General features: G+C 41.1%; 1 protein-coding gene across 1 annotated transcript in view; it reads right to left on the bottom strand.

The window, feature by feature from the left end:
• TUBG1 (tubulin gamma 1) overlaps positions 1 to 15,869 on the bottom strand; it is a gene marked incomplete in the record, with an annotated part of 407,143 nt that overhangs the window by 327,702 nt on the left and 63,572 nt on the right. Inside the window, 1 exon segment of the mRNA XM_044054706.1 lies at positions 6,337 to 6,504. Within this exon segment, the coding sequence (XP_043910641.1) occupies positions 6,337 to 6,504 (168 nt within the window).

Here is a 15,869-nt window from a genome sequence, read left to right as displayed (position 1 = left end):
AACGTTGAACTTGGGAGATTAAGTTCTGTGCCCTTTCGGCAGAGAGAAGAGCTGTCATATTTACTGCGTCTACCTCTGCGCCTATAAAAATCACAGATTGAGAGGGCAATAATGCAGATTTTTTCCAATTTCTGGAGATCCCTAACTGAGCACAAAGTTGAATCGTGGCGCCCGTGTTTTGGAGGAGTAGATGCCTGGTGGGGGCGGTCAGGAGCCAGTCGTCCAAATACAGAAACACCTGGAATCCCTGACGTCTCAAGTGAGCTATCACTACTGCCATGCATTTGGTGAACACACTGGGGGCTGTGGTGAGACCAAAAGGCAGACCGCGAAACTGATAGTGACTGGCTTCCAACCGGAAGCGTAGATGACAAATGGACAAGGTATCCAGAAGTATGTGGTAGCAGGCGTCCTGAAGATCCAGAGCGCACATCCAAAATTCTTTCCCTAACAACGAGAGTATAGACTGCAGTGTTAGTATCCAAAACTTGTCCTTCACTGATTCGTTCAATCTGCTGTGGTCCAATATTGGCCTCCTATCTCCTGTTCGTTTTTGAACTAAAAAGAACCTGGAGTAAGCTCCAGATCCTATCTGGTCTGCTGGGATGGGCTGGATGACTCAGAGCAACTTGTTGATCTTCACAGTTGCCTGATCCCTGTGATTGGGCGGTACATCTGGGATCCTTTTGGGAACAAACGATGATAGGGAAAAGGTTATGATATAGCCTCTGGTAACAACTCTTTGTACCAAGAAGCCTGGCTAAATATCACCCAAGGCAAGTGGGTACAAAGAAATGTGACCCCTGACCGGCCCCAGAGAAGCGGTTGGGCTCCACATCAGGAGCGCTGATAAGGTCGCCCTCGAAAGGAATCAACGGCCTTGTTGGTATTGCGGACGGCCCCTGCCTCTAAGGTGACATCTGCCATTTCCTCCTCCTCTGCCTCTGAAGGAGTATTCACCCTGTGTGTCAGGAAAGACCCTCTGGGACTTCTTGAACCACATTTTACCGCACCTTTGACCCTTGGGGTATGGTCTAGATGGGACAGTAAAACGCACTCCCACAGCAGAAAGAGTCTTTCCTTCTTGTTCACACAGAGTGATTGAAACCTTTACCATGAAACCAAACAGTGAGGAACCATCAAATGGGGTGTTGGTGAAAGTAGACTTGAACGGTTCTGCAAAATTACATACGCGCATCCAGGTGTGGCAACTGAGGAAGCCGCTGCTCTACTCGCTCCATCCGCAGCATAAGAGATGGAAGTCACATGGAGGAGTTAACCATAGAATTTAAGGTGGACAACTGAGTAGAAATCTTGTCAGGAACTCCCTCAGTACACGCACCTTGTATGGACTCAACTCCTTGAGGAGATCCCTTTGCAACCTTGTGAAGTGCATGACATAGTTCAGAGATCGAAGGGTAAAGGTCGCTAAACTGAAAATACCCTTCCCAAATCTGTCCATCTGTAGAGACTCCTTGTTTGGCAGATGAACAGATGAAGTCTCCGCTAACTCCTTCTTCGTGGCTGTCGCCACCACGGCATCTAGAGGAACGCCCTTGGACAAGAACTCTACCAGGAAGGGCAGACAAGAACTTATCTGGTCTCCTGGGGACTGGCTCCACGATGTCAGGAATATCACACACCTTATGACTAACTAGATCCATCAGTTCGTCAAAAGGTGGAGACACCCAAGAAACAGAAGGTTGAGACCCAAAAGCCTTCAGTTACACAGACTCCTCATCAGAAGGGTTAACAGTGGGCAAGTCGCACCTCTGCCTAAGGATCTCTAAAAATGTCCACAAAGGAGACAGGGAGGCCCTTCAGACTCCTCGAGGTCAGTGTCCGATGTCAAAGACTCATCCTGGGAGTCGATATGTTTCCTATTATATAACCTCTTCCGAGGAGGCTCCTCGGAAGGATATTCCGAGGAAGCCTCGGAAGAGTGGGGGCCACCAGCTGATGGCACCTGAGGCTGTGGGTCTCTGCTGTCTCCAGAGAGAGTAGGGACCGAGACCGAAGTGGGTGCTCTCGGGGGAAGTGTGCTGGTGCCACTGGTAGGGGCTGGAGAATGGGACAGCTTGCTCCTCATCATCTCAAACGCCGTCCTCTCCGGCTCTGAAGACCTCCCCTGCTCCGAAGAGACGCGGGTCGGCACCAGAGCTGTCGGCTCCAAGATAGATGCAGGGTCCGAGCTCACCCTGGCTGAAGCACCGAGAGGAAGGCTCGGAACTGAAGATAGATTCCAACCCTCCCTGTCGGTCCCGACAGGAGAGCTTCGGCCCCTGGACACGACGAGCGGCACAGAACATGTCGGAGCCGAACCCGGCTCAAAGGCAGCAACAAGGTGAGTTGGAGCCAGCATTTCCTCCATTGGCACCAAACACTCCAGCTCCGAAAGGCCAGTATGGCTCGGAGGAGGAATAGCAGACAAGGGCAAAGCTGGGCCAAGTGGCTCCGGAGCCGACTGGTCAGAGCCAACAATAATTTTGATAAGGCAGACGACTTCAGGAGTCTCAGCACTACCCTCTCCACATCTTCTTCTGAAAGGCTCCTGGAAGACATAGTTGGGGATCTTGACCTGGGGGGCACTGGAGACTTAAATTGTTACAGAAACCAGTAGGGAGCTTACAGACAGTCTCAGAGTAGCAGTCAACTGCTGTATCAATAGGTTCAGAGATCGGTTCCGAAACACCTGCATGCTCTCCTTCGGCTCTGAAGGTTGAGGAGGCAGATTTGGATTGTTTCGACTGTTTATGAGGTGGCTCCGAGATACCAGCCGGTGCCAGAGAAGGTCTTTGAGGATTTTGATTTCCCAGACTTAGAGGAAGCCAAAGAACTGGATAGTGCTTCCTCAAAGCATGGTTTCAAAAGACCCTTGAGTATTTGTTTGCTCTTTCTCTCCTGTAACTCTCTAGGAGAGAAAGCATGGCAGAAAAAACACCACTCCTGTAAGTGGATGGCCCCTAAGCAGTAGACACAGCTACTGTGGTCATCCGTTAAGGACATCTTTTGGAAGCATTTCATGCACTTTTTGAACCCAGAGGTTTTATGCTCCTTCCTTTCCACTGACACACGCACACACAGACACACACACAGACGCACACACACAGACACACACACAGACACACACACACAGACACACACACAGACACACACACAGACACACACACAGACACACACAGACACACACACACAGACACACACACACAGACACAACCCAGAGAGACTGAAAGAGGGAAGACTAGGTCCTCTAATTAAAACGGGCCTAGCCCTAAGAAGGAGTTACACGAGGACTAGGTCCTCTAACAAACGGGCCTAGCTCAGTGTAGTGAAAGTACGTCTTCTAACTTAAACAGACCAGAAAGGAAAGCCCATGCACACAAGAGAAACCGTAAATGACACAATAAATTTCTATATTCCTAAGAAAAAAAAACAGGTAGTATACTTGCAATCTTAGTAAATTCACAAGAGGATCCCTGCCAAAACAAACAATGACAAAATAGCAGAAACTGCCAATGGTGACCAAAAAAAGGTCAGAACAACAACAGACAACAGGAGCCCCTGTTGACTAACAGCGGAAAACCGCCAAAAACTTTACCTAATAATCAAATGTGCAACGGTGCCTAAAACTAACTGGCGCACAGGAGTCCAATAAAAACTAGAAAACTAAGTTGCACTCAAAAGGGCAAGCAATACAACTGTCTAATACATTAGCAACACTAAATATGCAATACAGGTCCGAATAAAGCATTGAATATGATAGAATATAAGAATTTTGAAAAACTTAGCCAGAGCCAAGAGAAGCACAACTGAACTAGTAGACACGACAAACGAGATCTGGGGATTGTACTGGTGCACCATGGGATATCTGCTTAGCCACGAGCCAACCAGAAGTCTTCCAGCTTGTAAATCGGCCGAGTCGGAGCAGAGGATCGGCTCCAAACCCATATGCAAAAATGAAGGTGAGATCGGACTACCTAACATGTGCTCTTTCTTATAACTTTATCCAGGAAGAGGCTAAAAAAGCCAGGCCTCCACATATGGATAGACCTAAATGAAATTTTTGAAGAGACCAAGCAATATGCTACTACTCACGAACCAAAACAAAACCATAGGACCTGAAGACATACCACACACAAGAGCTTGAAATTTGTAATGCTTGTCCACCTTGTACTTCAGAATTTCATCACTGCACTGTAAGCATCCAGAATGCTTTGTAAACTGCTGAGATTCACAAGTGATTTCACTGTTTTCTGATAAGTAGACATACTGTAGCAATTTTTTACCCAAAATGTTACTTTTACGAGGGGGGGCCTTTGCTAACCCAACAGTTAATGAGTAACAGATAGTAGCCATTGTGAAATGTCAGGATCTGTTAGAGTGAGTCCCAAAACAGAGATTCAGTAGCTGAAAAAAACTTTGCAATTTACATATACTAAGAACAAGATGACCATTGCTTGGAATATTCTCTTTTCTCCAAGGTACTACAATCCTGGAGTTGCTGTATACTAAGTCTGGGGGTGAGGGGGCTTGCCCTCCTTCAAAAATAAGTTTAAAAGGTGAAGACCAATGTTCGAGGTTTGCTCTTCTCCTGTAGTTTCGACCTTTATTTTTGCTCATTGGCACTTTGCATTTCAAGTACAGACATTTCAATAGGGAGATGTAACAGATACAGCCTCTAGAGAAGGAATGTACTAAAGCTTAGCCACAGTGTATTTACAACAATGCAATCTAGAACATGACTATGTGGTCCTTACAATTCAAAGCTTGAGTGACAGGATTGCCCAACATCTGTTTACACTGCCTGTCCCTTCTCCAAAACTCCTTGTCTGGGGAGATCCAACAAAAATTTGTGGCCAAGGAGAAACTTTGTACCAGAGAAATGAAACCCAGTGGCACAGGAATGTTTTTGAAGAAATGCACCATCATGAGTGAATGTTGCATTTAGCTTTACTGGCAAGGATGGCAAAGTGACCAGTGTCAGGGACAAATGTGAATTCCCAGTACGAGTTTTAGTCTCCGTCAATTCCTAGGTGGGTGTTTTAGCTAGGGCTGCTTCTTAAACAAGCCACTTACTAGCAGTTGGCAAAAGTCTGATCAAGTCTCCAAAGGATGAAGCTTGGTCCATGGCAGACAGGGATAATATCTGGACTAAGATCCATGAAATTTAGAACACTTGTGACCTGGACAAATGAGAAGCAAGTGAGGAAAGATGAAGTGAGGCCAACAACACTTTGCCCATCAAAGGAGAAAACGCAATCTAGACTGCCACAACGTTGACACCAAGTAGACATATAATGTATACACGATAAACCAGAAATGTGCACCTAACAATGTGAATGCAGTCACACAATTACAAAACTAGGTAAACACATCAGAAAGGCACTGAAGGTCCTCAAACTAAGCACATGCAATCAGCCATCAGCAATAAGAGAAATCATCACTCTTTATGGCTACCTTAATGATTGCTCCTCCAACTAACTGGCTGTCAATTCTACAAGGTTTGCTGAAATGGCTGTTGCAGAGAGAGAATTAATGTGCGCAAAACTGGCAAGAAGAACTAATGGTTGGCACACATTGTGATGTAAAAGCAGCAGAAAAAAGTATGAAGCATATCATGGGCATTTTAAGGATGCAGCTACCTGGCCTTCCTAACTTGGTGAGATAAGGTGTTTGCTGGATTCTTTCGTATCAGAAAGGTAACGCTTTGCCTGAAAATGAAGCCCTTCCTCCTGACCTTAGTGTGACAAGGAATTTGCTTTTCCCTCTTGTTCCTCTTTGTACGCTTCCATCAGAGAGGACATGGCCAGTGTCACCTGTGTCTGCTGTGGAAGCAAAGGTAATGGACACTGCTGGTGACTGTCACTGATACAGAAGATCCCACAACAGCTACAGAGAACAGTACATACAAAAAATAAGGACAATACAGTTTGTCTAGTCTTAGGTAAAATGGATGTCAATAAGGTAAGGAACAAAACCTTAAGGACAATGGAAATGCTATTTCAGCCTTAAAAACTACTATTTCTAGAAGATACATATTGCTACACTTCTGTTCCCAAGGAAATCCACTTTGGTGGCAGCCTGGTGACAGTACTAAAGCCCGAGGAAGACAGCTAATGCAGCAGGAACAAGGATATCTAGTCAGAATCATCACTCACCAGCATAAAGTTCAGTAACTGCTCACTCAACTTCAGAGAAAGGAGGAATGCCACTATGCAAGCTGCTCATTGCCAATGCAGTCACTAAACAAGCAGCTCAAACTTGTATGGGGCAAGCTGATCGAAGGAGAACAGCTGCAGAAATAATTAAAAAAAAGACACCTAAGTAAGAAAATACCTGTGAGAAGCCACTAGCCCAGTTGTTTCCAGCACCACCGCCATGTTCCGACAGGTAAATGTTCTCAGGATTGTACAGATTAGCATATGCAGAGTTGCGAATAGAGTGGATTACTCTTGGTTCTAAATCCAAAAGCACAGCTCTTGGAATATAATGTTCATCATCTGCCTAAAATGTAACAGAAAATGCAATGAGAACAAATATTCGTAAGCAATTTACATCTTTGAGAAAAAAGAAAGAAAGAAAAAGAAAAAAAAACACAGGTTAAAAAAGGTACAAACTCTGCCTACTCATTTCTATTTAATGGTGTACTTACACAAAACCAGACCACTCAGCACCTCCCCAATTGTCAGCTTTCAGATTAAACAAGTCAATTAATTTTCTACTTTAACTTGACTTCTGTAATTTGCCTGCAGTGCAGTGAAAGCTAGATAAACAAAAGTAATTGCTAATGTTTGGAATGACTGAACATCAATTTGCAAAGGTTACAATGAGTGAACAAGCAAAAGAAACAATGAGATCAAAGCAGAAAATAAGAGTTGGAAATGGCCAGCATCAAAATGTACGACAACCACTTTGCTGCAACGGCAATCTCATACTGGCAGTCTATTAACATAATTAAAAAATATCTTCTGGGAGATGGAAACTCAGGAATGAATGCACCCTTACATATTTGTGTGCTAGCCCTGTGGAACAAAGTGACGCAGCAGCACTAACTAGGGTATCCAGACATATTGTTGCCCAAATACATTTGTCATAATCACAGATTTTTATTTGGGTCACTGCAACACCATAATTTCTTACACTTGGGGATTAACCGCATGCTGAAGTCCACCTACTGGAGGAGCAGGACATTACCAACATAAGGTTGTACTCCTCCCTAATCCAAAATATCTGCTCTCCCTTATAGCTGTGGTTCCGCTAACAAATTCCACCATCAAGTTTAGCCTGTCCTAGAGGCCCAAGTGATCTACTTACATTAGTTAGACAGTTAAGTGAGTAGGTCTGAGGACCCTTTTTAGTTATGTTTGAGCCAAAATGCAGCAATAATTACCAATGAAAACATCAGAAAAATGAGATATGACAGTATCAAACAGTCACAATAAGAAGTTTTCAGAGTAGCTAAAACTGGAAAAGCTGAAAAAAGTATTTAAGTGTTGTGATAAATCAGATTTCTCAACACAAACAAAACTAGAAACACTATACATTTGAAAGCTGTTACAACAGTTTTAGTTGTCTTTCAAATAGACAAAAATGATAACGTATTTACAGAATTATAGTTATGCAGATGGACTAACCGAGAAGTCTTAACCATGTTACTTGCATTTCCTCTAAGTGCTCCTTAAGTTGCATTTGAAAATACAGGAATCTTGGGAGGGGAGAATTCCAGCCATCAGAGACAGGCAATTTTTGAAAATGTTTCTTCTACTACTGATAAAGTGAATAAAGTTCTACTAGCAGGTGCTGTCCTTAATTACAGAAGGATAACCTAGTACATTTAGCATGAAGTTTATTTTGTAGTAGAGAGAAGAGCAAGGTGGCTCTACTGCAGCTGGTATCCAAATGGCTTAGTACAAGGTTAAGCAATGGTATGCTCCTTTACTGAACAGTTAAATAAACTGCAGAATGTTACTTTTGACAGTCTGGAGTAAAGCTGTATTTTGGGATGAGTTTAAAAGCACTTGTAATTCTCACACTAATCCCAGTAAAAGTATTTTACCTCAGCTGCACTTCTGGCTCCTCTGGTGAAAAGGTATGTTTGTAGGAGCCTTTCATTTGGTCTAAAACATTTCCTAATAAATAAGGGAGTATTTTGAATATTGTATGCAAATTTAGAAAGGTTGCCATTAAAAATTTGCATATTGGTTATAACATCAAAAAACCAAAAGCAAAATGTACTTTGTAAGGAATGTCATGGTACAATTATTGGCTCTCTGCAATTACGGCACAAGACTAATGCAACCATTTTACATAAATCATTTTACTATTAAATAACTATATACAATGTGTATATACTCTTCATACATTTTTGTTCTATACAAAACAAAATCCTTCATTCACAGGGCCTCAAACAGTTGCCCTATGCAGCACGATTGAAAAAGCTAAGACTGTTCTCTGTTGCATACCGCTTTCTCAGAGGCGATCTCTGTCCAACGTACAGAGCCATGTCCAACCCAAAATTGTTGAACATGCTCCATCTTAGCAAAACCAAATCTACTCGAGCTACACGCTCTAGGGATATAAACCTCAACACAACAATGAATAGAACACGCTGGAGGGATAGATTCCCTTCGCAGAGACTTCCCTTACTATGGAACAGGGTCCCGATCTACATAAGACAGAGCCCCTCACTATCACTCTTCAAGAGGAACCTTGAGTGGATGGGTAACAAAGTTCACACCGGGGATCACACCAACAACACTACTAGATAGGGGTCAAGGGTACTAGCTGCTAGTACAAGGGTCTAGGGAACTACTAAAGGGGCGGTGAATACCACACAACGTGGCTGGGCTAATATATACCTTCGGGCAGATAGCCCAGTACCAACCTATGAACCTACATGTGCCACTATCATTATACATTTCAAAAACTGCTGTTCTTTGACCAGAATTTGAAATTCTTTTTCACTAGATTTATCAAAGACTCACTGAAGGAACAATAGAAATTTCTGCAAGTTTATTTTCTCTCTACAGCCAATGTTATACAAAAAAAATGGAGTAATTACTACAATTTACTCCTACAGATATTGGAATACTATAGAAAAATCACATTTTTTGTAAGTTTAAAATAGTCTCTCCATAATGCTTGGCCAAAAGCTTATACTAGTTCCCAGTAATTTCTAAGTTTTGTACATTCATCAAAATTATGCTCCCAATCTTCATTTACATTTTTACATCAACATATACAAAACTATTTTATAGGACTTTAATTTATTTGGATTATAAAATGTTCTACATAATTTAACATTTGCTGACCGAGAAAGTCCGACTAGGACAGAACCTACTTTCAGCAGATGCCCAGGGAGAAATGCTCCAGACATGTCCTTGGAATGTGGGGAGGAAACAGGAGCTCCCAGAGGAAACCAAAGCGAATACAGGGAGGACATGCAGACTCTGCACAGAAGGCAGCCCAGCTGAGAATCGAACCCGAGAACCTCTTGCTGTGAGGTGACAACGTTAACCGCTTCAGCACTGTGTAAGAATTTCCATATGTATATTCTCCAAAGTAATAAAGTTAAAGTACACTTACTAGATCTTAACATGAACGCTTTCTTCTTTAAAAGTAAATTCCATTTTAATTATCTACTGCATATTAATCATGTTCTTTTATCATTTTACATCAAGTTAGGCAATAAAGATTTATTACTATTGCCTGTACAAGTTCTCAGTTATATACTCTAATAATGTTGTGTATTCCTTTACACTGAAGTCTCAGAAGCTATGAGTTTCCTTAAATATATATATTCTTTTAGGGCTTGTAGAGTTAACCAACTTCCATTAGATACATTATATTCCTCTTATTTTCTCAGTTTTTTTCCATTCAATCACACCAACCTAAGATTCTGTTCCCCTCAAATACACCAACCTAAGATTCTGTTCCCCTCAAATACACTGCGTTTCCATTTGTGGTTTCTAATAAACCTTTATTCACTCCCAATGGAAATACAGTGAATACTCTCATTTTGATGCTAATGTGCTTGTGTATGTAACTTTTAATGCTCTTTATTGAACTGCATGCATATCTGGAATCAGATTGGTTTTAGCATATTAAAAAATCATTTCATAATAATCAAAACTGATCAAATTTTGATTCTTTATTTTAACTTTATTTTGGATTTAACAACAGTACATGGCTGTACATGTACTTTCCCAATTTGCCTCGTATTCAGTCTTCAGCCAGTATAGGTCAGTACTGGTTTTAAAACTAGAACTTATAAAATAGCTTTAGAGATCCAAAAATCCTAGACCTCCATTAATCCACGTTAAATGGGTTTCCTGTAAAGTTCTCTTGCATATTAGGATACTAAAAGTAGGCATTCTTTTCTATTTTCTTAATCTGAGCTTCAGAGGGAGTTAAAGCTGTTTTTTGAATAAAATAACATTTCTGGTAGTATTTTAATTTGTAATGATCTTCAAATATAAAAAAGGTTTTGTTCCATCTGTTTAGTTTAATTTTTGTATTACTTCTATATAGCTGGTATTACTTCTATATAGCTGATGTTAGGGATATAATACTGTTAAATGGATTTGAAAATATTGTTTTTACGACGTGCATACAGTTTACTTTCGGGTTCATAATCATACATGGCTATTTCTGGACTGAAATTTAACCGTAATAAAATACTCACGTTTCTAATTTTATTCTGTGCTTAAAGGAAAATTCTACATTGGTAAATGTTAAAGTGTCTGTGAAAATAGTACATTTGATGTGCACTGATGATTTACCTTGAAGCCAAATCACTGTATTAGATCTTATGATACAAGCTAATGGTTCCATAAATTCTTCTTTCTTACACATGGTGATCTTATCCAGCCAGATGGAGAGCAGCACCCTTAAGAGTAAGTTTATTAAGAGAGGTTACCTCATTATTTTTCTGGATCAAATTTCTGATGAAGTACTTTTGAAAAAGACAAAATGGTCATTTTTTTCCCCCCTATTAGGTTTATTAGATAAAGAAAATTATACTTCATGGAAAGACAAAGTGCTGGATAAGATCACCCCCAATGACTATAATACCACCCTCGTTTTAACAATTAATTTGCATTTTCAGGGCATCAAATAATATTTTGAGGATTTGGGCTATTTTTGAAGTTGACAAAGACCATCTAAGAAGGGTAGAGGCAAAGCCACCAGAAATTTATAGAAAAAAAATCTTTGGTTTTAAAAATTATATACAGAGATGCCAGAGTAAAAGTGTAGGAGGGGCCATGAAAAAATGCGGCCATTGTTCCCAGTGTCGGCTCATTATTGAGGGTACTGAAATCTACATTAAAGGTTTTGGAACAGTTAGATTATGGCACAGGTTCAATTGCAATAGTAAGGCCCTAGTGTATGTGGCTATATGCCAAGGCTGTGATTTATAGTGGAAAAAACATCAATAGGTTTAGAAACCGAATTTCTCAGCATGTTTATGACATTCATAAAACAAAACGAGAATATTGCCTTGGCTAAGCACATCCATAAGTTTGCTAACCACAAGTTTAAATTTACTGCCATTAAGTGGACGTACGGCCAAAAAGTGGACCTGTAGATTTATTCTTAGAGTACAAAGAACTAATGTGACAACTTAAATGTAATGCTACACAGTATCCAGGCATTAATGAAGTCACCTCTATATCCAGTGTTCTAAAACTGAAAGCCGATTTTTTTTCTTTTAGGGTCCGTGCAGGTTGAGACATAATATTTAGAATATTCTTTTACTGTATACAGATACATTTATGTATGTTTACATCTTTACATGGGTCTGTGGTCCTACAGTGTATTTTTGGATTTTTAAACTTTTTGTGTGTCCCCCATTTTGTTGTTCAAGGTTGCAAAGTAATAGCTAGCTTGTTAGGTCTTATTTTATTACTTTCTAGATATTGTTAATGTGGAACCAACAGTTTTCATCGTATGAATATGGTTTACATCTTTAAGGAGATAGTAACTTAATTGAGGTAGCCAGGTGGTTTTGGTCATTTTGTATTTAAGCACTGTATTTGAATTATGCATTTGTTCCAAGAAGTCCACAATTTATCACGGACTAAAGTGCTCAACTAAATAAATGTTTATTTTAGTTCCTGCCTCGATCAGTTTCTTTTCTATTTTTGTGTTATTAGTTTGTGTTTGGATAATTTTTTATAAGTTTGTATTATAGAAAAGGATGTCAGGACTGTGTCAGCAGGTTCGCATTCCCAACAGGACTTAGTCACATCTATTGGGAACCTCACTGTCCTTATATAGGGGCTCACACAACAACTTTCTGGTGTTCTTGGAGGAAGAGATGTTTCTTTTCCAAATTTCGGAAGTGGCCAACCCCTGCAATCTACATGTACACAAAATTCCGATGCATCTTTTATTACACCAGCACAGAGGGGCCCAAGTGACCAATCACAGGGCTGCATAAGATGTACGGGCAGACAGCCTGATCACAGTGGCCATGGTTACAACGTTTCTGCTCAGGAGGCGGATCTATCTCATAGCTTCTCCATTACTAATTGGATCCAGGAGGGCTACGAGTGGGATTTTAGAGAAAATGGCCAGGTCAATGATAGTACATTAGAACAGCAGCTCAAAACCCTCGAAGCACAAGTTATGAAATTCTGCCAGCTCCACTTGGAGAATTGCTACCTGCATGAATGTCTGAAGAGGGAACAGGTTCTGTAGGGCCTTTGTAGCAGAAATTCCCTACTGGACTGGTTTGTGGGTCAGATTTACATCACGAGTTGACCGCACTTTTCAACAGGCATGGATGTGAACTAATGGAAGCATTGGTAAGAGACAATGACAGAAAAATAAATGGTCTTACTGAAATGATTAATGTTCTCAATGCACGTATTAAAAATTACCTGTGTTTTGACTCTAAAAATCAGTGAGCACAGGGTGCCATTTTGTAAGTGTTGATAGGGCCATTGTTAACATGAAGAAAAAGGATTAAGAAACTGCAAGAGAGATCAGATAGACTATGACTCTGAGAATGCTTATCCGAAACAAACAGGGAATAGTTTTGGTGTACAAAACAATACTGAGGGACAGAACATTGAGGAAAGGCTTTCTGCAGAATTTGATGAAGATGGTCGTAATGAGTGCCTCTAAGTGATATGCCCCTGAGGAGATAGGAAAGGCTTTTGAACCAGGGGCAACAAATACAGGATCCCCCATGAACAAACACAGTTTCTCAGTATCTTCACCCACCGAGGGGTGGACATTCAGAGGGAGAGGTGCAGGGAGGGGGAGGGGAAGGAAATGGTAGCTTGTGGTGACTATTCATGTAACACTGTTGCAAACGAATATGGGAATTTTAAAATTTAAGTAGCTGGGAGATTACAACACAAGGGGCCTCACATTTGTTTCAACTCAAGCAGCTAAAATTGACAAAAATTTGCTGGACCTCAAAATGTTTGTTAGAAAAATAGAAGTTATGTTCTTACCATAACGTTCCATGTTAGTTGTCTTCTTCTCGCCTTCTTTCTTGCTGGATGGGTTCGGAGCAGACCTCGGCTCCGACTCGGCCACTCTAAAAAGCTCGAGAGTTGGTTCCACCGGCTCGAGGCTCCCCTTATATCCCACAATGCTAGGCGGTATTACCTCAGATCTCGTTTGTAAGCTAGGCCCAGCCAATAATAAATCCAGAACTACTGGAAATAGGAAAACCTACCTCTATAAAAGGAAAGGAAGAAGGTGACCTGAAACCTGATGAGGGAATATATGCATAGTATAACATATACATATATATAATAGAGGTGGAAGAAAGAGAGGTCACAAACAAACTCCTCTAGGTCTGTCCAGGCTAGGGGGAAGGAGGTGGGAGAGAAGAAGCGAGAAGAAGACAACTAACATGGAACGTTATGGTAAGAACATAACTTCTATATGTTAAGTTGTCTATCTCGCCTTCATTCTTGCTGGATGGGACCAAGTCCTAGCACCTTGTCCCGGTGGCCTATCGGAACAGACTCTTGAGTACAGTGGAACCAAAATTAGCTCTATGTCTAGAAGCTAAATCCAACTTATAATGAGAAATGAAATGAGTAGCCCATGTAGCTGCTGCACAAATGGTATCAATAGGCAGCCTGTCTTGGAAAGCTATAGAAGTAGCCAAAGCTCTAGTCGAATGGGCCTTAGGTTTGTTAGGCAACTTTTGGTGTCTAATTTCATACACAAAGGAAATCAGGGATGTTAGCCATCTGGAGAGTGATACCTTCGAAACTGCAAGGCCTTTTCTGCCTTCTGCATAAGAGACAAACTGGTCAGTTTTTCTGATCTGTTTGGTCCTATCCAAATAATACCTTAATTGACGATGAACATCTAGCCAATGCAATTTTTGTTCAGACCTGTTAGAAAAGTTAGGAAAAAAACACAGGGAGGTCTATGTTTTGATTTAGATTTGCCGCAGAGGCTACTTTAGGTAAAAAGGATGGATTGGTCCGTAAGGATACCCTATCCTTATGAAACAACAGATACGGTGGTCGACTGCTGAGTGCATGAAGCTCTGAGACCCTTCTAGCTGAAGTAATGGCTATCAGAAAGAGAGTCTTCCAGGATAGCAATTTCATTGAACAGGAAGCTGCAGGTTCAAAAGGGGGAAGAATCAAAGATGTGAGAACTAAATTAAGGTCCCAAGGAGGAGGAGGAGTTCTTATAGGAGGCTTAAGAAGAAAAAAGTATAGTAAAGTATAAGGCTGGGTGATCCAGCGCTGTCATCCACCACGACATCGAGCGTGGGAGGTACAAATCACGCATGACCCGGCGTCATGCCACCAGTCTGGCGTTGCCCCCAGATGTCAGAACGCCCTAAAAAGTAAGAGTCAAAACCAAAGAATGCAACAGACCAACCCACCCTAAAAATAAAGGTCAATACCAGATGTATAAAAAATACCAACAAACCACTAAAAAACAAAGAACCTAAACAACTACACAGGCACCAGTTTCCACCACAAATTAACCTACAAATATGTGGATCATGAGAGGGCACATTTATAATAACAAAAACTGTGTCCCTAACTACAGAGGGGAGGAAGGAGGTCCCTTACTACTGGGTCATGTCCCAATGCACAGGTACAAACGGGTACAAAACACTTCAAAGGAAGCAGGAGCTGCTGCGATGGTCCTTACACTTGCAGAATCCAAAAAAGCACCTGGCTGCCAAGATGCCTGGCAGGAAGCAGGAAACAAAGACAATATGCACTGCACTCCAAGCAGCTGCCTCTAGAATATGCTTGGTAGCCACTCCCCTCCTAAGCATGAAGAAGGAAAAGTTGCCCTAGTTCAATGCCTCCAAATCAGCTGGGTGGCTTAAGGCCATGGAAAAAATAACCCAGCTAATGCAAAGGACATCCAATGCCAAAGCAGAAATAACGCAAAGGCAAAGCTGAGAACAGAAAACAAAAGAAACAAACAACTGAAAAGATGCCCTGAGAACTCAAGAAACAGAAAAAAAATACTTATAACGAGGCTTGCCCTTTAGATTCAAAGCCAAATAATTTCCCCTTTCTTTTGGGTTAAAGTCTAAAAAGTAGGCAAACTTTTCCACCATTTTAAAAGATTTGAATAAAAAGTAGTTAAGTGGAAAGGAGCCTTTTCCCAGTAATGATGCCCTATCATAATGGAAAATAAGAAAATGCAACATGCTTAAGGGCCTGCAAATCAGAAACTTGATCATAAGAGGTAATGGTAACAAAAAAAAGCAGAACAACTTATATGCTTCAAGAAAGTAGCTGCAGGCTCAAGGCAAATAATACAGTTTCTCCCACACAAAATTGAGCCAAAAAGAAACACTTATTTTGTCTCTCTTAAAAAGGGGTCCAATATTGAATAGAAAGGTTTTGGATTACACT

Source organism: Protopterus annectens, chromosome 13.part0, assembly GCF_019279795.1.
Source record: "Protopterus annectens isolate FY-2018-M chromosome 13.part0, PAN1.0, whole genome shotgun sequence".
In the NCBI taxonomy this organism is placed as follows: domain Eukaryota; kingdom Metazoa; phylum Chordata; order Ceratodontiformes; family Protopteridae; genus Protopterus; species Protopterus annectens.
Note: the sequence above shows the minus strand (reverse complement) of the source record. Positions and strands in the feature narration are given on the sequence as shown.